The sequence below is a fragment of the Strongylocentrotus purpuratus genome, unplaced genomic scaffold (genome assembly GCF_000002235.5).
Source record: "Strongylocentrotus purpuratus isolate Spur 01 unplaced genomic scaffold, Spur_5.0 spur5_scaffold_16, whole genome shotgun sequence".
Classification (NCBI taxonomy): domain Eukaryota; kingdom Metazoa; phylum Echinodermata; class Echinoidea; order Camarodonta; family Strongylocentrotidae; genus Strongylocentrotus; species Strongylocentrotus purpuratus.
The window spans coordinates 5098511-5125386 of record NW_022145601.1 but is presented as its reverse complement, the minus strand read 5'-3'; the positions used below and the strand labels follow the sequence as shown (position 1 = coordinate 5125386).

The 26876-nt window shown below is 37.7% G+C and overlaps 1 protein-coding gene and 4 non-coding genes across 5 annotated transcripts in view; 1 reads left to right on the top strand and 4 right to left on the bottom strand.

The window, feature by feature from the left end:
* Positions 1-26876, top strand: part of LOC100889951 (adhesion G protein-coupled receptor L4) — a 38284-nt gene that overhangs the window by 3904 nt on the left and 7504 nt on the right. Inside the window, exons 2-14 of the mRNA XM_030986587.1 lie at positions 5387-5598; positions 11640-11847; positions 13420-13869; positions 14758-14922; positions 16170-16411; positions 17224-17638; positions 18194-18429; positions 20715-20870; positions 22126-22235; positions 22523-22788; positions 23623-23692; positions 24289-24405; positions 24962-25174. Coding sequence (XP_030842447.1) covers positions 5387-5598; positions 11640-11847; positions 13420-13869; positions 14758-14922; positions 16170-16411; positions 17224-17638; positions 18194-18429; positions 20715-20870; positions 22126-22235; positions 22523-22788; positions 23623-23692; positions 24289-24405; positions 24962-25174 — 2860 coding nt within the window. The remainder of the gene's footprint in view (positions 1-5386; positions 5599-11639; positions 11848-13419; positions 13870-14757; positions 14923-16169; positions 16412-17223; positions 17639-18193; positions 18430-20714; positions 20871-22125; positions 22236-22522; positions 22789-23622; positions 23693-24288; positions 24406-24961; positions 25175-26876) is intronic.
* On the bottom strand, positions 9383-9455 carry TRNAV-AAC. Its single transcript has one exon. It is a non-coding gene; the product is annotated as a tRNA-Val (tRNA).
* TRNAV-AAC lies at positions 21381-21453 on the bottom strand. Its single transcript has one exon. It is a non-coding gene; the product is annotated as a tRNA-Val (tRNA).
* TRNAV-CAC lies at positions 21676-21748 on the bottom strand. Its single transcript has one exon. It is a non-coding gene; the product is annotated as a tRNA-Val (tRNA).
* On the bottom strand, positions 26395-26467 carry TRNAV-AAC. The gene has a single exon. It is a non-coding gene; the product is annotated as a tRNA-Val (tRNA).

The window sequence follows — 26876 nt, the reverse complement described above, 5'->3', positions numbered from 1 at the left end:
TGATTCTACTGCTCCGTAAGAAAAGAATGATGAGAATTGATCAGTTAGGTTTACAGTCAATGATGCACATATGATACAACATTTGACATCAGATGACATTTGTTGATAGTCTTCCAGTATAGGTGACGGGGATTGTTTTCCTCAAATTTACGGCAAATCATGGAACTAGATTCGAATGTTGTATTTCCGTCCACTGCACTTATCCGATTGTCGAGCAGTTACCAGTTCCTAGCTCCTAGCTTCACATAGACCTTATATTTTGATTAAAATGTTGTTAACTCTCTATTTTCCAAGGGAATTAAGCCTCATCGTCAGCATAATCAGTATAAATGATACTGTTCTTCCTTAGGGTCCTGTTATTACTATTACCCCTGAATTGCAGATACCAATTACATACATGTACACCTGGGTAGAGAGGGACAAATGTCGAAACAGTGCTTTTATCCAAGGATGTAAGGACCCAGCAAGGATCGAACCCATGACCTTTTATATGACCTTTTATATGAGAGACAAGGGCCCCTTTCAACGCGCCACAGTACTTCTTCATGATTATTACATCATGATATTGAAAGTGTAAGGTTTTACTAGATGCCATATATTTACAGATTTTCTCTCGCTCTACTCGGGTTTCCTTTATTAGTAAAGATAAATTTCTAATACATCAAATGCGGCTGCAGCATACACACTGGTCAACCTATGAAGTCAAGTCAAGGAGGTTGGATTAGCTCCTGGGTCGGATATAATATTTATAAACTATAAACAGAGTATAAATCATGTTAAACCATGTTTACCGACATTTATTGCTGCGAGAATAAATGTTAATTTGGAAGCAAACGACAGTATGAGGAGAAATAGCACCCCTCCTTGTTTTACGATAAACAACATATATTGGAACAGTTTTATTTGTCTGAATTGTTGTGAAAATTGTATATATTGGGAGGTCCAGGATTCTGAAAAAGGGTGGACAAATCCGAACAATTCGTGACAAGCAGAAAATAAACAAAAATGAATATCACAAGTAATGTCCAGTTATCTATTGAGTTTATTGAAAGGAGATAGGCCTACACAAATTATATTATATTTTTAAAAATATTTTTATATATTTTATATATTTGTATATATATATTTATATATTTACATATTTTTTCCTTTTGAACCTTAGGAATACCATCTGGGTTCTAAAAGGGGTACTTGGCTTGTTGTGTCCTCCCCATCCCGTTTATCCGCACAATAGTCAGAAGGTCATGAAAGTGTCTTTCCTTATTTGACATTTTACCCTGGTCTAGATGCTTGTATAATCCTTGGGATATAGGCCTATTTGTCTTTAAAAGGAGTATTAATTAATAACGAGAAAACTAAGAAATCTATCTGAATCTATTTTGCTCTCATACAAACCATCGCAAACGTAATTTTGGTAACTTGAATGCGTAACTACAATAGAAAATCAACTAATATTTTTATAAGAAGATAATGAGAATATGATGGACACAATATATATATGTGACTCATGATCATAATACTACGACCACAATAAATATTTTGACGGGGTGACATCTCTTATCCGAATCCAAACGTTCTCTTTACACATATTTTGCGATCGGCAAAGGGAGCAAATGTAAATTCTGACTCTTTATTTCGATAAAGTGTGGTTGTCATCAATTCGTTACGTATGTTACGTATCATCCACCATCTCTACACAACATGTGTGCTTTATGCTAAAAAAAAACGAATAAGTAAAGTTTTGGAATGCAAAATTGGAAGAATAGTGGAATAAATAATCTGTTAATCAATGTTATTTCAAATTGCGCTATTTTTATTCATACCTTACACAACCATTGAGCCAGAAGTGCGTTATTCGTGTTATATCTATGTTGAACAGACGATACATAATATACTTGCAAATTCCAATGTAGAATACCTAGAACGAAATATTTTCATTTCAAACTGTGTACATTAAGGTTAAATGCGGGGAATACTATGCATAAAAACAGTTCATTTTCAATGTATTGTTTTGTCTTCTTAATTACGTTTCCCGTGGCTTGTCAAACTGAGACAAATGTTATCTCTAGCACAATGCTTTCCGGTGTGGATCTGGTATCTCAATTAAATATACCCTTAAAATATTTCCTATCTTTAAAATGAAAGGCGAACATTAGGGGTGTATGCTTTATAACGGAAATTATGCATGTTTTTCGTAATCGATAAGGTGGATAACATAGAACCACTTAAGAAATTCTAACTTACTCTTATGAAACAACTCTAGGACAAGTCACCCCTGGAACAATCACACCGGGCAATTGCCAGCGGGACCATGGACAAGTACCCCCTGGAAAACTACCCCCGAGGACAACCCCCCCCCCCCGAGGACGATTAGCCCCCCCCCTCCCCGAGGAAAATTACCCCCCCCCCCCGCAAACCTCATCTTTTATTAAAACCAATTTATTATTATGGTAGGCTTCCCCATTAATGAACAGGGGTTGGGGGTAATTGTCCTTGGGGTAATTTTTCCGGGGGTAATGGTACTCAGGGAGGGGGTGGTTGTCCTTAGGAGGGGGGGGGGGGGTATTTTTCTGGGGGTTATTTCCTTGGGGGTAGTTTTCCGGGGAGTAATTTTCCGGAGGGTGATTGTCCAGGGGGTAAATGTCCTGATACAGGTTGTGATCTTTGTCAATGTTACAAAGAAAGTTCAATGGATTAAAGGAAAACAAAATCACAAAATATCCATGAGAAAAATGTCAGCTCACATTCTCAATATCACACCAATATTTCTGTATGTGCTGTTATCGATTAGTGAGATGATAAGAAACGATGAGTCTATTACATTTCGTATTCAGCATGCAACTGTGTATCCTATGAGGTGTTTAACTATAATCACTATCTTACCTATTCTATTTTGTATCTCCTTCAATTGTTGTAGTTTTAAGTTGGACCATCATTTTGACCGGTCTTCTGACTTCAATAACTGGTTTGTTAGAATGACAATTTCTGATTTCCGGCAGCCAACTGTTACATTCAGAAGACAGCTACAGTAAAATGTTGTTTCTTTTATTATTTCAAATTATAAATACATTTGTCCCCTCCTATGAAAATAGACCAACCGCCATGCCTTTAAAAAAAAATTCAACAAACACTCTTATTGTCCCACGGTAGTATGTGAACCTCTCGTATCGTTCGTGAACAGATACTGAAAGTTGTCATTAAGTGTCATTAATCAATGTCCATTGTCCCTATAGTATCACATAAACACTTCTCTCCACTATATATGCATTCATTAAATTGGTATCAATCTTTACAGGTTACTCCCACTTTCCCTCAACAACCCAAATTATCTCCAAGAAGCATTTAGGTATATGCATGGTTTTTTCGAAGAATTCTCGAAAAAAAGTAATGTTCGGGATAGCTCCAGACAGGCATCTCTTTCTCGTGCCCACGTTGAGTGCTGGTTATGTAATTTGTGAATGTATATTGACACGATGTGGCACAACCTTGTGAGCTCTTTATCGTCAAGTTTGAAATATGAGACCATTTCAAGAATGTATAGCAAACTTTTTCATCTGACAGCGACTACTACTTTATTTTCTCAGGGGAAAAAAAAAGGAAATAAGAAGCCAACAATTAGTTTTCACCACTACCAGAATCCAACCATCTCGTTGAATACTCTAATAACCAATACGATGTAATTCATTAAAACATACCACGATGTCAAGCCACCTAGGGGTTGGGTAAAAGACATAATTGGAAATTTGTTCCGAAATTTTTTGGTGAAATTGCCCCCTGCCCTTACCTCTGATAAAATATACTCCTTGGGGGTGTTTCATAAAGCTGTTCGTAAAGTTACGCATGACTTTACGAATGACTTAAATATGACTAGCAAAATGGGGTGCTCAAATAATTGTTAAACTGCATCGACTAAAGTTGAACTTTGCAGATATAGATTATCATTTCTTATTATAACAAATATTTGTAATGCAAAGTTTATTTTTTGCCATAATTCAATTTAGGTTATTGGAAATATAGTCACAATTTATTAAAACATCAGGAAAAACTTTGGACATCCTATCTGGCACTTCATATTCAAGTTGTTCGTAAAGTCATGCGTAACTTTACGAAAAGCTTTATGAAACACCACATACGCAAAGGAAACATAAGTTATATACCCCCCCCCCCCCCCCAAGCCGAGAGTGACGACTCTGTCTCTACATTGGCCATCTGTTGGTTTCTCATGTTACATATTCCATCTGTTAATGCCGAGATCATTTAAGACATTTACTACTTTTTTGAAGAATCAGATTTCAAAGACATTGTAAAGCTAGGTTATAGTCGGTTTCATTATTACACGATGTATGGTTTATTACGTGAAAATAAGGCAATAAAATGCACAGACCGCCTTTGAATTTAAACAAAATATATTGAAATTCTATATCTGAGCACGAAAGGTGAGATAGACCTATTAAATATGTCACTGTAATCTAGTCATATTAATGGGAGACTGTGTGCTATAATTTACATCATAATAAAGAACACCGCGGACGTTGAAATAACATAGGGCTTTCGTGTATTATTTAATGAAGTTCTTTGATGGAGGTCTCGTTTCGACCATACTTGTTAATTTTAGATTTCAGATTTATTGTCAATGATCTTCTTTGTTTAAAGCTGTTTTATAAAACAGTTTATAACATATATTTCGTTATATATTTTTTCTAGACATCACTCACATTGACTATGCGCTCTGTTCTGTATTTGGGACCAGAGATTCCCTCATCATTGATTTCATTTTAAGACCCTTTCTGCTGATATTATTACATGTATATTATTATTTTAATAAAGAGCCACTAGCCCCAGTGGAGAGATATATTTTCAAAGTGTTCAACCCAATTATGTATACTGTATATAATTCTATTAATAATCATAAAACATAAATATACAATAACTTTTTAAATATCTATGAAATAAACTGTATGAATATACGATAGATGTACAATATATTTTCATTTTTATAGCATTCCATTATAAGGGGTACATACATATGCATAATTATAGACTATTTTCATAAGTAAGCATGTTTGGTATATATATATTATCCAATTCAAAGACAAATGCAAATCACACTAATGTATGCTCGAATATGAACCATAATAAATGCGGATCGGGGGGGGGGGGGAGGGTTTAAGTGGGCACATAAGTCTACACATACTGTACCCCTAAAGTTTGACCCCAAAAGACACCGGGAGAGTTTAATAACCTCCTCCCCTCATTTGGAAGTTAAAAATTTCTCTTTTTTCTTCTTTTGTCCCCCTCTCCAAACAAAATCCTGCGTCCGCCCCTTATATCATACCTCTGAAGTCTCTAATCACTTCTCATTTGTCTTCTCAATCCATTAACATAGGTGTCACGCTAGAGCGTCTCGACATCGCAATGCTGCCGCCAGCGGTGGTCGTTCTCGGCCTCTTAAACCCGCTCAAGTTGAACGTTTCAGTTTCGGTTTCGTCCAATCAGACAACAGCTCCTGAAAACGTCACAGATATTCAGTGGAAGCTTTCAATGTGGGGGAGTAGTGAGCTAGAATGGAACGGAACACAAATATCATTTCAAGGACAGGTTAGTTTATCTTTTATATTAGGGACTTTTAGATTTGCACGACGGAGAACGTGGACTCCCCTTTTAACTCAATGTGACGTCCTTTTAAGGCACTGGCAGTGACGTCACATTGCCTTAAAAGGGCAGTCCACGTTCTCGTCGTGCAGAATCTAAAAGTCCCTATTGTAGGTGGCTTTGGAGTGGAGGGCTTAGAGGTCGGATATTTTTGCTATGAATCTCATGTAGGCTTTCGTTTCAGTTTCATTTCTAACAAAGAAGCTAAAGCACTCCGCATTGTCATTATCATCGTTATCAACATCACGTTTTTATTATTATGATCAATGTTTATCACCATCATCACCACCATCATCATCATTATCATCAACATCATAATCATCACGATATAACTTTTCCTTCATCATCATCACCACCACCACCACCACCACCATCATCATCATCTCGTTATCATCATCATCACCATCACCATCTCCATCATCTCCATTACCATAATCATCATCATCACCGTCATCAATCACCATCATCATCTTCACCATCATCATCATTATCATCATCATCCACATCATGATCATGATCATCCTCATCATCACCGTCATCAACCACCACCACCACTGCCATCTCTATCATCACCCTACCTTTGTTTTTCATCATATTTTAAAATATAGCGCTCTTACAAATGAACAGGTGTTTCACATCGCTTAATTTATACCACTAAAATTGTCAAATAACACATTTGCTGGTCAATCAAAAAACATGAAAGGAAAAACAAAATCCCTGCAGCCTATACGATATGTACAATACAATTAGACTTTCAATGATTGGCAATATACAGTGTCGTCCTATCAGGGAGTTAATTTGAAAAAAGGAGGATTCGTCTTCCGAAATATTATTTTTTGCATAGTTGACTGTCTAAAGCGGGGGATTTCTACGGATTATTTTTTTCTAATTATAATAAGCCAACACGTGGACCAAATTTCCATAATAATATTGTTGTAAGGGCTTTAAATATAAGGCAAAACATCAATCTTTCAAGTAAACGTTGGACGTAAAGAAGCGTGCCTCAGCTAGTCATATTTTTCTAATAGGCTTTCAGTACATGCTTTATTATAAATATATATATCTCCATGATCGGAATTATATTGTACAAATTATCCCTTAAAGGTACTATGTCCCATTTGCAGGCCAAAAAAATGAAAAAGTTAAATTCCAACTACATTTGAAAGATAATACTAATTTTGAACTTCCCTAAAAAACGTGGGGCTTGAAAATGTCTTCAAGTGGGAAAATAACGACTATTAGTTGTCAAATCGACTTTAGGGCTATAGAGCCCAAAAGTAATAGTCTTGATTGTCAGACAATAAATTGTACCGCCTTGGTCATACGTTTTATGCTGCGCAAAGATTCAATCAGTTTAATCTTGGCCACCACAAGAAGTGGGTTATTGATGTAGACAAATGCTCATGTACCCTTTACAACTCTTTTCATGTATGTTATTACCCCGGCCCCCCCCCCCCCCACTCAGGGGTCGGAATGACCGCATGCGTGTTGCCAAAATGTCCGGTAAAGGGGTACTTTTCGTGCGACAAAGTCCGGCCCGAGAATTGTAAAAAAAGGGGTGTATTTGACTTTCACCCGGAGATTTCTTCAAAAAAGGGGTGTTTCTTCTTCTTTTTTCTCATCTCTTTGGACTCCTGGGAAATTATTCCGAATTTAGGGGGTACATTGAGCATTTTTCCTGATTTAGGGGGGTCTCCAAAGCAGGAAAAGGCCGCGAAAAACCCGCGAAAGGGGGGTTCGAAAATGTTGGCAGTCCTCAGATAGGGGGTGCTTTAAAAAATAGGGAACGAGCATATGCGTACCCTAAATAACACTGAGTGGGGGGGGGGGGGGGGGCCGGGGTTATTACCAAAGAAGAAAAAAAAGCCAGTCAGTCATTCAATAGTGTCTGACAGTGAAGTCTAGCAAGTAAACGGGTTTCCTTGCATAATTTGAATATGAGGACACTGCTAACGTTTAAATTTCAGAGATAGGACATACATGACATATTCATAATTCCTGCAAAGTTCTACAACATTTGAGGTTGGCTGCAAAAGGGACATAGTACCTTTAACGAATTGTGTTTTATGAAATGAAAATATTTGTGAGAGGTTTTAACTTTCGACATGTGCATGATGTATATAGTACTTATACACAAAAGTACAGTTGTATACCATACGGTCCCAATTACCATCGCTGACCTGCACAATAATTCCAATTAAATGGATTTTCGACCCGAAAATACAATATATAGAATGGATATATTTATAGACCTGTACACAAGCCACCGACGTGATGAACTAAATTCGGTCGGGCCATGATGATTTAAGCCTGCCATGAATCAGAATACACCTTTTCAATTCCTAAATCCTCTCTTGGACTAGGCAGAACAGGTGTCACTATCGGGATTTTCCAAACGGCCATTTTGTCCACCGCTTTCTCCAAAATCCATTTTGATACTCATAACAATGGCTAGGTTCACCCGGGATCGACGTAGTTTTAAATTTCAAGTTTAGGAAACCTTGATCCACTAACAACGACGAGGTTCACACAAGACCGACACAACGAGTACTCCATGTTTTGAACCTTAAGAGTAATCAGTCATTTTAACTTTAAGCTAGCGTAACCTCGAAGCTGATTGTGTCCACACGACACATAACTTCGAGTGAGGACATCCGCTGCTTGTAGTTATCGCGCTAACTTTAAAGGCCGGCTGTACTAATTTGGCCGGGAGGGATTAGACCACACAGTATGGTTAATGACAGGTGGCTATCTCATCAACTCAGCTCTCAATTAACATAAGAAAAAAAAAAGGATAATGGGGGACTAATTGTCTCCGATTAGGCAATGTTTTCTATATAGAGGGAGTAAGTAGCTACAAATAGGACAGTGGGGCTTCAAGATCGCTCGCGGTTTATAAATTCGGATGAAATTCAGATATTTGTAACGACGACTGCGTCCGCACGGTCCCTAACTGCAAGATAACTTCGACGTTTAAAATCACAACCTTAACTTAAAGTTAACTTACAGTCGTGTGAACATTACTCATGCTTTGATTTGATTAAACATTTCCCGTTTGTCAATTTTTGATTAATCTTGACAGTTTTTACTATTAGGGGGTGGTATTAACGGAGAGGTATGGTTTTCATTTGTGGATGACGTACTCATTGTATTGTTCGCGCCAAAAATAAATTCATTGTCAATTTCCCGTAATTATAGGTTTCTGATTTTGCGCGGATATATAGTACGTGTAGCCAATCATTCGCACCTGATGTATGTTGATTTAATTGAGCGAAATGGATTACCTTTCTTTTCCGATTAACTGATCTCAGATATCACATCCTTTAGTCCCTGACTCTCTGTCGTTGAGTTGTTCCTAGTCGCATTTCATCATTTCATCATTATCTGGCGCTGCTCAGTGGCTGCCGGGCTCACGATCAAATGGGCAAAAAGAATTTCCGTTTCGGTTTAATAAAATTTGGAGTGGACTATTAGGATATTATTATTATTATTATTATTATTATTATTATTATTACAAGAAGTAGAGAGAAATTTTGTGGTAGAATGAAGAGGGAGACAAATTAATATATCAGTATATGATTTAGGAAGAAGGGAGAATAAAACTTCTTGAGGAGAAAGGGCAGGTACAGTTGGTATTAAAAGTAAGGTAAATGTATAAATATTAACTAAAGAATGCTCATAAGTAAGCGCCGAACTATTTCCCCCTATTTGTTACCGAAACAAAAAAAATAGTTTCCGCCCGGGCTCGAACCGGGGACCTTGAGTGTGTTAGACTCACGTGATAACCACTACACTACGGAAACTCTGATGATGTTTAACGTTAATTATTTAATCCGGACATGAGTTCCGAGTGTTATCAGCCCGTATCATAGACACTGATAAGATGATTCGATATGAGCTTCATCATGCTCTAATATTTTAGCGCGCTAAATATATCTTTAATTATAATGTTTTGTTGATGATGATGTTGTCGTTGTTTGATTTTGTAAAATGTTCATTTTTTTGTTCTGTTCATGTATTGTTTTACAAGACTTCGTGAAAGGTCAGATTTTATACTAAATGAGATACCCTTCTTTTTGATATGTGAAATTATTATAATCTTTTTCAAAGGAGTAAATATAGCCTATCAGATGGCATAGTAGTATACAATTTGTTCGTCCAAAGGGCTATATTGTCGCAAATGGATTTTCTCAAATATTGAATGAAAACACAAATTATTCGTATAGCCATGATCGACGTGATTTAAAATGGGGAAGATAGTATTACTTGAACACTAATTAAAAGCTATGATATTATTTTCGAAAGGCCAACCAGCTGCTAAAATTAAAAACAATAAATTATATAATGATGTAAAATTTGAGCCATAATTATAACAGATTCATAAAAATGTCAACATGTTTTAAAAGTCTAATAACACCTTTACAATTACAAATTAAGCCATGCACCCTACCCCAAACCAATGCAACAATAATTATTGTTCTAGAAAAAATGCAGGCGCCGTCAGTCCAACTCCAAGGGTATGGGTTGGGGGGGGGGGGGGGTTGTTGTTGTTTACTACATAATGGTGTACACTTGAGAGCAACTGCCCGTGTCTCCTCCCCCCTTTCGATAACCCCGCTAAATAATATCGTTACCAACATGATCATATCCGTGAGAAAGTAATATAAGTGCACCAAAGTGAAACTATAAATGTTTTCGACATGTCTATGTAACGACATTTGAGCATAGACACACCGACAGGGAAAAGTTTGTCCGTATAATATTACGAGAGATGTAATGTACACCGGATGGGGACAAGACAGTATTTTGATCGCGTATAAATTCGTGAAATTGCGCAATCATGCCCGATCGTCGAAAAATGAAATTGATGTTATTGAGAAGAGCTTAAAACCGTTTTATCAATCGGGGCCTATTTTTAAGTTTGTATTTTAGATAAATTCGATGTCGAATTTAATACGAAAAGAGGTGTTAAGGGTAGCAGGGATAAATCTCACTGTGTCAGGAAATCACATTAAATTTGTGGATCAAATCTTAGAATGAATTTTGTCACATGGGCCTTCTTTGGGCAGCCAACGAATATTTGTTTAATCGTCTATTAAATTATCAGAGCAGGATACATTGCCTGACTTCAGAGGGAGGTAACAAGACGAAGATGGAAGAATTTCTTTTCAGGGGGGGGGGGCGGCGGAATGTCATAAAAATGCCCCTATACCGTTGTGTTCAGATTATATCTGTACCCACAGATTCAATGGAACTGTTTACTACATTTTGAATATATTTTCTCTGGACGACTAAAAAGCTAGCTAGAGGCTTGCCCGGTATAGCAACAAGTAATGTTTACAAAGGGCTTTGGGAGAGAAGCATGCACAAATTGAAATTCATTAGTAAACGGGGGTATATTACAAACACTTAATTATGAATAGGGATCATTACGTTTAGAAGCCATGTTAGCAACGCCATAGATATAAGACCCTTTCAGTTAGTTAGTTGAAAATGATAATCGCTTACATTTTCAAAACTCAGATATTATAAAATATTGTCCGGAAGCTCATAATTTGTTTTTAAATGATTTTTTGGTTGAAGCTAACCTTCATATTTGTAAATAATTCATCTTGAAAATACTTTTAAAGTTGAATTAATTTTGCAAAACGTTATTGTTGTAATGAATTATGTAGAATTTGTCGGTGTCATAAGATAAATGTACAATAAACATATCAAGAGAGGGCGGGATAGAAATAGGAAAGAGAGGGAGAAAGAAAGGGAGTGAGAGTGAGAGGTTAAAGAAAGAACAGCACACTTATTTATTGTAAATGTGGTAGATGTGTAGGGGGAAAATGAGAGAAAGGACGAAAAAGTAAGATTCAAACACTAAGCTATGTATTACATCTGCATAATTATACGGAAGGACATTGAAAGCTTATTATAAACGATACAAACTAAACCAGCATAGAATAACACACATCCGTCTCAATCCCGACACCATGCAGGTCCTCAACGTCGACCAGAGAACCCAATCCTTCCATCCTGGCTTCCCACTGGTCTTCCATCCGGTGGTCGAGTACAAGCTCGATCTCCGTCGGGCGTCCTGCGGCCAGGGAGCTCGGTTTATCTGTGCATCGCTGCTCAGGAAAAATTCCACCAGCTTCACCTCGACAGCCGAGCTTCAAACCTGCATTCCTGGACCGTCTTGTAAAGGTAGGACCGAAGACACCGTGATTTTTTTCTCCCCTCCTCCCTCTCTCTCTCTTTCTCTCTCTCTCTTATTTTGTAATCATCTGTTTGTTATTATTATTATTATAACATGTATTGGGGAGGGGGAGGGGGCAACGAATGGCTTATAGAGAGCAATATCTCGCACTTTTTTGGTTAAAGGGTTCACCCCTTCAATAATTTTGAATTTCTGGTCAACAAACTCTCCTTTGATATAACTCATTCTATCTCTCCTTCTTTTATCTTTATTACCCTTTCGTTGGATACTTGCTTATTTGACTTACACGGAAGTAAAAGTGAGGATATGGAAAACTATTTTCTTGTGATTTACCCACGTTTTGTATATATGCTAGACAGAAGGACATTAAATACAAAATTGTTTCAACACAAAATATAATAATTATCATCTCGTTCAAAAGTTCCAATGACTTATGCATTTTCTGTTCTTACAACACAACCACCCTGTCCCGAATGTATATCAAACTTGTCTAGGTCCTTTCATTTTCGGGGAAAATTAGAATTAATTGATGCTTGGATATTCCTGCCAAATTACGTATTATTAGTCTGACTATAGCCTTTACCCATCAACTTGATGGTATTATTATTGATTTCCGGTTGTAAAATGGTTCGAGAACATTGGTTTCCTGACATCCCTGAAGTGGCGTAGAACCAAGATGCACGCCCCCCCCCCAAAAAAAAAAGGAAAAAAGGGGGGGGGGGGTGGAACGAACGTAAAAAGGGAGACAAAAATGAAAGAAAACGAGAAGAATAACATTGAAATCCTTATCCTTGACAACTTCTCATAGTCTCGTCCCCAGTCCCTCGCGTTTCCTTCACTTTATGCGATCACTGCACCCCCCCCCCCCCGTGACTGAACCCACGCTATGCCACTTCATAAAGATATTTCTTCCACTTGAAGCCATACAAGGGAGAGGAAGTAAAGACACTCATGTTTCCCAGGGCTTTTTGTATCCAAAGTGGATTTTATTTTATACCGAGAGTAGTCGGGGAAGAAAAGAGAACATTATGATGGTGGTGGCTTGATTTTCTTTGATTTCCTGCGTTGTTTGTTTGATTATTGCAAACAAAATCAAGCCAGAGACACAAACTTTCCCAGGCTTACTGGCAAATATTTAGTTTCCTTTTTATCGAGATCAGTAGATGCAGACCTGGGGAGTGTTTCACAAAGACTAAGATCGACTTAAGTCGGACTTGAACTATGGCAGACCGTTCATGCCACTGGTTGCTCTCACCATTCCCTGCATTGGCCTCTCAAGGGACGTTACAACACTACATAATTTACTTTTTTAAATTTGTTATAGTTGAAGGAAAATTATTGAGGGAACAAATATTATCTAAAGATCAAAAGTTTTTTCCTCTTATTTTACATCTGGTTCAAGATTTGTAAAGGGCATACATCACCTATCGTAGGATAAGTCCAAGTATTAGATATAACTTAAGTTTACAATGTAATGTGTCATTAATCTTTACCTGATTAGCCTGATTAGATAGGGCGACACATGTTTGAATGTTTTTAATGTCATTTTTAATCTGAAGATGGAGTTGTCGTCAATGCCCTGGATATATCTATGGATAGATCAATTGAAATCGAAGCTGGAAATCTGACTTTATTCCGCATCAATGTCACTATCATGTACGACCGAAACCTGACCAGTGACGTTACGGGCAACGACCAATGGCAGCTCATGATTTGGTCATGTGGTCAGGAGGGCGATCACAACGACTCGTCTAGCCGGCTGTCATTGGTCGAACAGGCTCTGACGCAACCCCAGGCCGACCAATCACTGATCAACGGGGAAGAATTCCGCTTTGCGGACGTCGAGTATGAGCTGGATATGAGAAACATTACGTGTGAACAAGCCGAGTTGATCTGTGTGCGGTTTAGACGCGGTCAAAACGGAACGTATGAGCTACTTAGCAGACCAAACGCGTCCGTCAGAACGAAATGCGTCCAGGCTCCCAACTGTCTGGAAGAGACAGAAATATGTAGGTCTTAATTTTTCAATTTTTCAATATTTGGGTTTATATAATTAAGGCTTCACATTCAAAGAATATTTGATTTTGACATTCCCGTTTATCTACATTTAAATTCCCACTGCACTACTTGTAGCTACTTGCGCCCTCTATATAGCAAACAATGCCTAATCGGTAACCATTGGTCCTCCATGATCGTCTTTTTCTTATGTTAAGTGAGAGCTGATTTGATGAGAACACCACCTGTCAGTGACCTTGCAGGGAGGTCTAATCCCTCCTGTAAACTAGTACATACGGGCTTTAAGTCATGTAGACAGCAAAGTATATAACGTTTGTCCTAAACATGAGTCCCACTATAAAATGTGATAATCTTTCATCGATGTTCTCCTGTGGGCCTCATCGTTCCCTCCTCTATAGTACCCCCCCCCCCCCTGTGATTTGGCAATTGCTCCTGCGGCAATTACTCCGGGTTTTAGGGTTGTAGTTGGAATTTTAGGTTAGGTTTAGGTTTAGGGTTATGACTGGGTATAATGTTGGGTCCCAGGTTGATGTTAATCATTCGGTTAATGTAGGACATTGGTGCGATCATGCAGAGCAATGGTCGCTCGGGTAAATGTCGTAACCCCCCCCCCCTCTCTCTCAATCCTGACCCTCTCCACCCCCACCCCTAATTCTATCTCTCTCTCTCTCTCTCTCTCTCTCTCTCTTTCTCTCTCTCTCTCTCTCTCTCCCTCTCTGGCCCACTCTGTCTTTCTCATTCTCCACCTCTCCCCGCCTCTTTTCACAACCTTTCGTCCTTCATGTCTCTTCTTCCCGCTTCACCCCTTTATTCTACCCCCTCTCGCTGCTTCTAATTATATAATTTTTCTAATTCATCTTTCTTTTATTCTCACACCAAAGTCGTCACAGAGTTTTACACCAATACTTCCCGTCCATGTCGAGAAGGCGAGATAGATTGTGACGTCACAATGGATACTAGTATGAGATCATCTTCGACTCATCCTTCAACCACCTCAGAAAGAATCTCAACTACGTCTACGATGTCGCTTTCACCGACGGCTGCAGGTTTGTTGTTAGCATTTATACACTTTCCCTTGAAAATCAATTACCAAATTCGCGATATAAATGTTATATACTACAATAAAACAATTTAAAAAAAATTTAAAAAAAATCGACATCCATATCAGTAAACGTTTCTATGTATCATGATTTTCTTGCGTTTGGGCTACCCAGTTGCGGCATGGTTCAAGAACTTGGTCCGGAAGTCTGATTTTCAAACCCTTGTACCAAATGGTCATACGTTTTGGGCTGCGCAAAGATTCAATTTGCTTAATTTTGGCCATTAAAAGAAGTGGGTTATTGATGTGGACAAATACCCATATACCCTTTACAGCTCATTTTATGTGTGTTATCAGCCAGTTACTCAATAGTGTCTGACAGTGAAGTCTAGAAAGTAAACGGATTTCCTTGCATAATTTGAAGAATAGGACACTGCTAACGTTTAAATTGCACAGATTTATCACCGTGATTATGTTCTCTTTTACCTTTTCTTGTCACCTTTTACTCTTTATTTTTCCTCTCTTTTCACCATTGTATGGGGGACGTGCCCGTTTTCACCCATAGTTACGCCACCGTGTCTCCAAAGCAGAGCTTCCTAAAAATCGTGAAACGCTGATCATATGTTTACAGTTTCTATGCCACTTGCCATACAATTAATATTATGGAGAAACATTACATTTAGAGCGTTCAATTAGAGTTTACTTCTCTACTTAAATATTTGCGTGAATTCTGTTCCACTGGAAAAAAAATCTGTCAATGATTGTATCTGTTTTTGTTATACGAGGAAAATATGCTATTCTTAGCCCACATGATAATAGTGCACTATTTGAATTTTTGGCAAGGAAAGGGATTTTTATAAGTGCATTTAAAGGGCAACAGCTGATAATTTAGTGTTATTTAAGACTCATTGGTGTTTCCATATGGAGTATAAGAGTTATACACATGATTCATTCGTTATAATTATGTTCTAGAATTATTTTAAACGACCCAATTCTGCTCTGCGGTTAACTGTGTCATTGGCCACCACAAAAAGTGTCTTGGTACTCGGTGATAAAAGAGTTTGAAATTCGGCATGGGAGTATGAGAGAGAGGTAATATAATAAATTATAGCGGTCAGTGTTATTTTACCCTTTTTATGTTGATTAATCATTATTTTGCTCTTCCCCCCCTGCGTCTTTCTTTCTTTCTTTCTTTCTTATTCTCTCTCTCTATGTGTATGTGTGTGTGTGTGTCTCTCTCTCGTGCGCCTATAGTTGTACCTGCTCCCACAACGATATCTCAAGAGGCTGTTACTTCACCAACTTTCTACCAATGGCTCGAGGGCGTCATTGACAGTGACGTCGCGCAGCAGCCCAGCGCGGACCAATCGGCGGAGTCCATCTCAGCCGAACTCGCTGATTGGACGGAGGAGATTGATGATGTCAGTAAGGCGGAGCTTAGGATGACGGGGCGTGTCCTGGAGAAGATTTCACGCATTGAGCACGTTTCAGAAGTGGTAAGAAAGTCTACTTCAAAAGTCTCTTAAAATTTTAAACGCGGAAGTATGGTTGAAAAATTGAGGAACTTAGACTGCAATAAAAACTCTTTAATTTATAAAATAGATTAGCCTCTCGGTATAGAATGTCATTTTGTTGGTTTTTGGTTATAGATTTTATGATACAAATATTTAAATTCCATTATTAATGCACGCTGTGTTTAGATTCATATCAACAAATGATATTCTCTATACCGCCCCCTCTCTCTCTTCCCCCTTTTTTTGCTCTATCTCTCTCTCTCTCCCAGTCTCTCTTTCCCTCTTCTGTTTAACAAAGCTTTGACTGAACGTTTAGGTTTTGTTATTTATCAAAACCTACCAAGCGCCGCTGCACTTATAATGTTTTGATAGTGCAACTTTCATCCGGAACTTCACAACTAATTCAACGATAAGATATATATATAATTAGCATATAAACTCTTAGAGAGTTTGAGCCGTTTTATTATATTTTGAAACTGACTTTTGAAGCACGTACAGGCTGAGATAAAGAGAATAGAAGGTAGAGTCCTAGTAAAAAAGAGCAAATATTTTTTAATTAAACTTTCTCACTCTTTTCATTCCCATTGAAGAAAAGAATCATAATCATGATTAAATATGGAGTTCATTATCAAGACAGTATGATACGAATCTTTATACACTATTCATTGATTTGTTATGGTTACAGGGTGATCATAATTTCGAATGATTCTCTTGCGTCATGAATGTTCTTTGGGATATAATTGATCCATGATATATATATATCTTCTCAACCTCTTTTATAACTCAATCTCCAGGTCGCTAGCAATTTCGTAGAGGTCGTCGACCGTATCATCAGCATCGAAACATCATCGTCATCGACTTCGCAAAATAATCCCGACATTTACAGCGCATCCTCCTCAACGCAAATCGTCCAAAGCGTCGAACGCCTACTCACGAATGTCAAACTCCCTAAAAACACGACGTCAAACTTCTCCAAATCGGGCGTCAATCTCGCCATGGCGGCCTTCAATCTCGTCGCCGATGACCGCAACGAAGATCTGTTCTTTGTCGACGATGTCCTGCAGATTTACGTCAAAGAGGAGTTCGATGTCGAGAACGAGAGCGCTAATGTGGGGAAGGTAGTCTTCGAGAAGGTCAGGAAGACGGGTGAAGGGGTAAACGATGCGGATGTCGTCGTGGAGATCGAGACAGGGAAGCTACTTAATTCAGGTATTTTCTAAAACGATCGCAAAGATTTGAGAGACACCATCTCTAGTGCAATCTCAACTCCCTTTTGTATATCTCACATAAACCACGTTATTACAATGATACCACATTTTAATAATGGTGGACTTGGCTACTGAGATTGCGTTATGTTGATTTTTCGTAAGTCTTTTCGATCTTCATATGTATCGCATGGACCAGGGCAATCTAATCTTGCTTTGGGTGAACATGAATTTAGAAACAACAACGAATCGTAGAACGGATTCTTCAAAGTTCAACTAAGTTGGTTAAGAAAGTTAATGTTTTAAAAAGTTGGCATCGCTGCACGTTCTGGAATATCAAACTGGCGAATCAGTCGATCAACTGTGTCGTAATCATGATAATTTAGGACGTCTTTTAATATTGTTAATCTCAATTTTTCTCCGAAGAGCCTATCCCTCATGGCTGTATTCAAACTATAGTCTGGAAAGAATGCTGATTTTAGGTCCTCCAAACTGTGAGTTTGTTTATATATTTTACAAATCTAATAAACTGAAACTATGATGTTTTCTCCTACGTTAGCTATCGATTCGACAAGCAACTTGCGAATCGACCTGATCGTCTACCGTAACGATACGCTCTTCAAGAGCGCCGCATCAACGTCCACGGGTGGTTACCCTGGCAACCCCTCATCCAGCGACCGGGGCAGCAAGGGGTGTAGTATACGGAGCAAGGTTCTCTCGGTTACCATGCGGCGGAACGATGAGGAGATGAAGAGACTGGCGGCACCGATCAATATGACATTTAAGATACAGAAGGTTAGTGATGGCTGGTCGGATGCTTTTGAGGGAGTATAGGGGGTGGAGCGAAAGAGAAGTTCGGGATAATAAACGGAGGGGTAGTAGGATTGTACGACTTATTTATTCTTCGGCGACAATTATTGTTGTGCAGTCAGTTCATCAGAATTAACTTGTGCCCTGGCCAATTATTATGAATGTTTAATCTAACCATAAACATGACATAATTCCCTATCGCAACACAAGATATAACCAAATGTCTTTGACGAATATCTGCTAGAGCAATTGTCGGATTATATATACACTATAATCCTGTTGCAATGTAAAATTATTCCAGGGAAATATAACACGAGTCTCTTTCCGACTATCTTACTAAAACCGATATTGTTGCGAATAATATTTACACTCTCAACAACCGAGAAAGCTTTTCAACTCGACTTTAGAGTACAAGATCATTCATTTCCTTGTCCTCTTTCAGTTAACATAATTATCAACGTTGAATCAGGGTCAGTCAATGTTGATCTAAACTACATTTCACGATTTGAATGAGAAATATAGAGTTATAGACGTCATTGAAACTAGAAGTAAAAATCACCTTTACTTAACTACCATTTGATCAGTTGAGTGGTCATTGAATATGCTTGTGTGTTTTGTTTTGTTTTGGTTGTTTTTTTTTAACGACAGTTTTATGATTATTAACCCGGAAGTGAAATGCTGTTTATACGCATTGTGTATAGAGGCATGAAGAGAGAAAAAAGTGTAGAAATGTTCATCCAAACCACTCCCGCAACTGAAACAAGATTTGTTTTAATGACATAGACAATATGCCCTATCGTACTCCGCCAAGAAAACAATGAATAGAAAATAAAAACGCAAAATGGCTTCGTCTAATAGACAGTTTCGATTGATTCAAATCTGTCACTATTTGATATCCATTGCAACTCTGTATTGAAGAGCTTATAGTTATTGTAAGTTTATATTGATTGAAGGACTTGCAATCACCGCAGATAAATCCTTGCTCTCAGAGGTGACATCCGTGTCAACATATTGAAACACGATCACAAAGGCTTTCGAGAAATCTACTTCAGAAGCGCATTTTCAATACCATATTGCACTTCCTTTAGAAATATTAATAATAATAATAATTAGCCGTTCTTGTATAGCGCATAACACATAGTAATAAAACATGTCCCTAAGCTCTCTTGAGAAAAACACAACAGAATACAAAGACAAATATTGTGCTCATTTTATGTAACATTTGATCGTTTGCACGTAGTTGACGCAAACAAATATTTATATAGTCTTGGTTATATTTTTCGAAAGTTTTTGTGCTATGTATAAAATGTAATATTCTTTTGAAATATTACGATCATTTAGACTAATCATGCTTGTACTAGCTGATCTGAGATTAGCTTGTACCCCTAGCCTGCTTAGCTTTCTGCAAAGTTAACTCCTAAAGGTTTTTGTGTATTGATCCGGGGCAGATCATATACATCAGAAGAGGATAATATTATTTTTTTAAATATCATTTTTAAAGAGAAGGTTGAGTTCTGGGAAGAGGTGAAAAATAGTGTGTGAGCGTTATCATTGGATGATGCAAGTATGGAAGAACATCAGATACACAATATTCCCTGAAAAGTATGGCTCTTCAAATGCCTTAATATGTTTTAAATATGGCATGTAACATCATACAAATCGGGACGGATTTTTATGCCACATTTTCGTGTAGTCCCATATACATCTGTCTGTATACAGTGCTTGTAACTTTACAAAGACTGAGCCAAATTTGTCATAATTTTGATGATTCCAGAACCTTGCAGTACACACCAAAACGTTTATGCTATAGATGATCAACCTTTTCTGATCGATTCCACACAGTTTCTTTCACAATGTAATCGCATGACCAGAACTCAACTTTATCTTTAACTTCGAACCCCCAAATTTGTAGCAGACTAATAATTCTTGAATCAGGTCAATTATACCAAATTTACGTAAAAATCATGTCTTCATTGATTTTCGTGTTCATTTGAACCATAGTGTAGCCATGAACACAGTCCGACAGAGTTTTCAACCAATGAGTATTCTTTTCTTTTTTCCATCATTTATTAATTAAATAATACATACATAAGAAACACATCATCATTTTGATTACAAAGAAAAACACCTGAATTGTACTTATATCACAAAGTGAATTACCTTTGTGTGTTCATTCTTTAAACTGTAAAATAGTTGCTTATTTTCATTTTACAAAAAAATAATTATAATTGTGTTGTGATTAGTATTATGTTCTTTTAATTCGTTTCCAGACTAACCCGTCGTACACCCCGACGTGTACATACTGGGACTTTGACGTGAACGATGGAGAAGGTGACTGGTCAACTCTCGGCTGCGATCTGGTGGACGAGACCGACGTCCAGGCAGTCTGTAGCTGTGATCATCTCACCAACTTCGCAGTGCTCATGGTAGGTAGCCTCGCGGACGTTGAGATCTGACGCTGTTTTTACCGCGGTGGAATTTGTTTATGATGACGTTAAGTGCAATACGCGTTGGATTTCTGTATCTTATAACACAGAGCTCAGTGAATACGCGCACGTACGACCCTTGTTGCGCGCAGTTGTCATTCATTTACACTGCTTTTTCGCGGCGGTTTACGGCATTGAATCTGAACGAGCCATAAGGTAATCCAACATTTGCCCCGATGAAAATTGCTCCGGGATTTGTTTTCTTTCGTGTGAAAATATATATATATATATAAGGGGAAAAAAGAAAAAGAAAGAAGAAGAAGGAAGGGGAAAAGATGCAGATTAAAGAACACATAGGAAAAAGAAATAAGAAGTAGATAGATATCTGGAAGAAGAGGAAAAGAGGGGACGAAAGAAGGGGAAGGGAGAGGACGAGGCATTTACCGTATAAAACAAAATGTTAAACCTCGTGCAGTTGAGGTGTTTCAAATGTAGGCAAAAAATGGAACTAGTTTCCGCCCGGGCTCGAACCGGGGACCTTGAGTGTGTTAGACTCACGTGATAACCGCTACACTACGGAAACTTAGTTATTTTATGAAATAGTCTAATCTGTAAAATACATTTGAAGATCTAAATAGGATTAAAAGCATAAAAAGATAAGGGAGAAATTGAAAATGAAGAAGGAGAAAAGAAGAAGAATGGAAAACGACGAAAGATTGATAAAAAATGCACACAGCAAAATGAAACAACTGACAAGGTTCTTGGGTAAAACAAAGCTTCAATTCACTGACGGAGAAAACAAAAATGTTTCCGCCCGGGTTCGAACCGGGGACCTTGAGTGTGTGAGACTCACGTGATAACCGCTACACTACAGAAACCTCGTTATACGTTTATGTTCATTTTTTTCAGAATATGTAGAATATGAGGAGGAAGTAAAAGAAGAAGAAGAAGAAGAAGAAGAAGAAGAAGAAGAAGAAGAAGAAGAAGAAGAAGAAGAAGAAGAAGAAAAGGAGGAAGAAGAAGAAAAATGAACTATGAATGAATGAATGAATGAAAATAAAGAAATAGAAATAATAACAATAACAGAAAAAATGTCAAGGTGAAGAAGGGAACTGTAATGAGGAGGAGAATGGATTTTAAGAAGGGGGAGGAGGGGGGCATAGTGAAATTGCTATAATTTCATGTAACCTTGATTAATTTTGTTTTCCACTCACATAAAGAAAATAATCTTTTCTTGATCTTGATCTCATTCCAGGCCCCTAGTTACGGTTGTTACCCATATGCTCTTGACGTCATCAGTCAGTTTGGTTGTGTCGTATCAACCCTGGGTCTGATCCTAACCATCATTACTTACATCATGTTCGGGTAAGAATTGATTTACATTAGGGACTTTTAGATTCTGCACGACGAGAATAAGGACTGCCCTTTTAAGGCAATGTGACGTCACTGCCAGTGCCTTAAAAGGACGTCACATTGCCTTTAAATGGCAGTCCGCGTTCTCGTCGTGCAGAACCTAAAAGTCCATATTGTTATGTCAAGGTGCAGTCCAATCGATGATAAAATCTTTGCTTTCACCTTGATGATTTGCGTTTTAAATTGCTGATTAATTTCATCTTTTTTTTTCTTCTTCATTCTCCTTTTCCCTCGACCAGTAAACAGATGGGCCAGACTCCTCGCCTTATCATGATCCAATGGTGTGTGTCCCTTCTCCTTCTCTACATCGTGTTCGTCATAGGAATCGACCAGACACAATCACCGACTGCCTGCACGGCTGTGGCCGCCCTTCTTCATTATTTCACGCTCTCGTCTGTTCTGTGGATGGGCATAGAGGGCGTCAACCTGTATATCTTGCTGGTTCGCGTTATGGATGTTCCCCGAACAAGGCGGTTTATGCCCATCGCTTGTCTCGTCGCTTGGGGTAATATATCTAAAACCACTTCTTCTCCTTCTTCTTCTTTTTTCTATTTCTTCTCCTACTTCTTCTTCTTCTTCTTCTTCTTCTTCTTCTTCTTCTCCTTCTTCTTCTTTTTTTCTATTTCTTCTCCTACTTCTTCTTCTTCTTCTTCTTCTCTTCTTCTTCTTCTTCTTCTTCTTCTTCTTCGTCTTTTTATACGCCTTCTTCTTCTTCTCTGTCTTCCCCTTATTCTTCTTTATCGTCTTCTTCTTCTATTTTCTTCCTCTCCTTCTCCTACTTTAAAGGTTATAACAAAGTTTTGGTATGGGGTCATAAATTTGGCTCAAATGAACATATTGGAAGCATATGCGATCCTACAATATACAGTGATCATTGTCGCGGTCGAAATCAAGTCTAAAAATATGAAATTGTAAATAATAAACTCTTTATGTTGTATAGCTCCCTCTCAAGGTCACGATATTAATTAAACTATAAAACGATCTTTCTTGACCAAAATCGACCACTTAGCTATTCCCGTTTGGAAATTATATATCACAACTACATATTCTGAGATTTTCATAGTCGCAGCTACCATTGTACGGCCCTAGGCGCTATTTGAAATTTATCACAATTTACCAGGAGCACCGGCATTACGTATTCACACTTTTATCATATTAAGTAACTTATAACATACGTGTATAATTTATGTTACATCGCAACATAATCTACACAAATACGATATTATGTAGTATCAGATAAAGTTGCATACTCATGTAAGTATATTCATAAAACATAATTGTGATGTCTACGGTCAAAGTTAGTTTCGACTTTCTGACTCTTTCTTTATCTTCTTTTTAGGTCTCCCGATTGGTTTTGTTCTAACGGGCTTGTTCCAAATCGGGCCTGATAAGTACCGAGAAGAAAGCTTGTAAGTAATGATTATTTATTCCTTTTCCCCTTTTTTCTAAATAAAAAATTCTCATTTTGCAACACCACTCAGTCATTTGCGAACAACATGAACAATATATGTTTTCATAAAGCATATTCCCGGTGACATGAAGTGACGGGACCAGGAGACCGTTTCACAAAGCCTTTTTTCAATAACAAATGACAAATGTCAGTGACAAATCTGTTGATAACCAATCAGAAGCAAGGATTTCAGTAGCTTATAACAAAAATTGTTATTTATCACTGATGACAAGTTTTGTGAAACACGCCCAGGAGAGCAAACAAATCTCTGATTCAAAATTCTATGACAAAAGAGCAGAAGGGAAGGCATATTATTTGACAGGTGCCTTAGGGGTTTGGTGGGGGCGGGGAGAGGGGGGGGGGGGGGTCTAAAATTCTTTGGGGGCACAGTTTTAGGGGGGCACATTTTTGTGTACTTAATATATACTTATAGTCTAACAAATTTGGTTTAGCGGGGAGGGAGGAGGGCACATTTCTTCCCTTGCCCCTTATATCCACCACTGTGATTGCTTGCATTAACGTGCTACCTCTGTTTGTTGTTGTTGTTGTTGTCAGTTGCTTCTTATCACGTGGTCCTCATTTCATCTATGCTCTCCTATTTCCGCTGGCTGCCGTACTCCTACTCAATGTCGTCTGCTACATACTCGTTATGAAGACACTCACGTGCTCAAGGTAAATACATTTCAAAATTTTGATTTTTATATTCCAAATTTCAAATTTTAATTTAACATTTCTAATTTCAAAATTCAAATTTCAATTTAACATTTTTAATTCCAAAATTCAAATTTAAATTTAACATCTCTAATTTCAAAATTCAAATTTCAATTTAACATTTCTAATTTCAAATTTCATATTTCAAATTTCAATTTCATTTTCACTTTCTATATTCATATGTCAACTTACACATAAGCTACAAATGATTAAGTTTACGCCACAATTTTCATTTAATTCCTCGTCAAAGAAGACAAAATCACTTTGATGGGGACTGGTGATTCTATTATCGGAAAATGCGTATTATTCTTATGGGCAAATCAAATGTTAGGACCCTCCTTTATGTAGTAGAGGCTTTGGCCTAAATGTTTTCCCTTTCATTGTCACTTTTTATTTCGATATTTTGTAAAATTTTGTCAACATGTTCTTTTATCTACATGCATCAATTTATGCACATTCCTGCTCATAAACCGAAACAAATTTCGAACATATTCCGCTCTTATCCCTCACTTTATAGGATGAAAATCCGTGTCACGAAGATCGAGAAGGGTAAGCTACACGACCTAGCAACAAGGCTCCAGCAAGCCCTAGCCATCGGGCTACTGACCGGGCTTACCTGGCTCTTTGGTTTCTTCGCCATCGGGCGAATGTCAGCCGTATTCACATGGCTGTTCTGTATCTGTAATTCACTCCAGGGCTTATGCATCTTTCTGCTTTTCTGCGTTTTTAGGTCAGTGAAATACATTTTGTAATTGATTTGATTTGATTCTCGTTTTCTTTAGCATTTTTACAAATATATAACAAACAAAACATTGCAAATTTTACACATTTCAAAAGAATATAATGTCGAATAAAGTAATGCTGGCTGTAAGTAATCGAAAACATCAAACAGGAGGGTTGACAAAGTAAGCAAAGCTTGATAGCATATCTACCCTCAATGGATACACAATAATACGAATAAGGAGGAACAAATATTGGTAAAAGTAGAAAGAGAGAGAGAGAGAGAGAGAGAGAGAGAAAAAAAGAAAAAGAAAGAGGGGGGGGGGGTCGTACATCAAGATTCATAGATGTATGTGGTACAATGTAGTTGGATTTCAATTTCAATTTCAATGTTTCCATTCATTTGAGGTATTGTTAACATTACCAAAATTAAATATGGTACATGTTTGTAGTCCGAAGACTAATGAAATCATGTTTACAATAGACAATGGAAACCATATATAAACCAAATTTGAATTGAATTTGAATTTGAATTGAATTTATTGATTCATTTGTCATATAACAGAAATTCTTTTTCCAAATATTTGAACAATAACACATCAGAAATATTGCTTCACATCACATCATATCACATCAGAAATATACATAACAAAGAAGTTTACAATGACAAATGTAAACAATAGTAAACATTGAAAATTAAAGTCATGAATAGCAAGTAGATGAACCTATAAAACAGATTGTAAACTGTGCATCTGATTGTCGTGAATGAATGAGACGTATTGCACAAGTTAGATAGGCCTATACCGGAAAATGGAATTAGGCCAAATAATTGTTATTCAAATTTAAAGGGAATTGAAATTGATGTATAGGGGAGGAAAATCAATGAAAACTTTGATTGTGAGACTATTTCGGTCTTTTAGCGTTTATACATCGTGATTTTTTTTTTATAGGAAATGATTATGTCCTAATAGCCGAGGTATAGTTGCTTCAACACGAATACAAAATCTATTAAGCATCAACCCCCTGTACAAACTGTACAGTATAGCCCTCTAGCCCTCTAGAAAAAAAAATCATAATAAAACTCATCATTAAGTGGTATTAACCTTGCATCCGATATTGCGATGTCGGTAAAGCAAGCTTTTAGATCGTCAGGAGCAACTTTCCTTTAAAAAGTATGCATAAGATGTACAAATTTGGAACAAAATGAAAAGTTATGAAATACAAAAAAATAGTTTCCGCCCGGGCTCGAACCGGGGACCTTGAGTGTGTTAGACTCACGTGATAACCACTACACTACGGAAACCCACATGCCTCATTTCGGATCTTTAAATGTATATAAATATACGATGCTAAACAACAATTACTGTATAAGTGCACCGTTTCGTACCAGAATCTGGTGTATTTCATTTTGATCTTCACCACACTAACGCAATATGCGGCCCCCATACTTACTTGCTGCCAGCCGAAGAAGGCATAATAAATTAGGAAGCCCGGCGAAAAAGGCTCTACGGCTGGGCTGGTGACCATGATGACGCCATCTTCGGCGGCTTGAAGTAAGTGTGTAGGAAATGAAGACGGCCAGATTCTGGACTACGTTTCTATAGTAGTAGTCAGGGAGATGGGAGGAGCCTCTCTGGTTTAGAAGGGCATAGCATTGGTCGTCAGGGCGGAAACAAGTTAATTAGGTTGTCTACCGTTCATCGACCAATCAC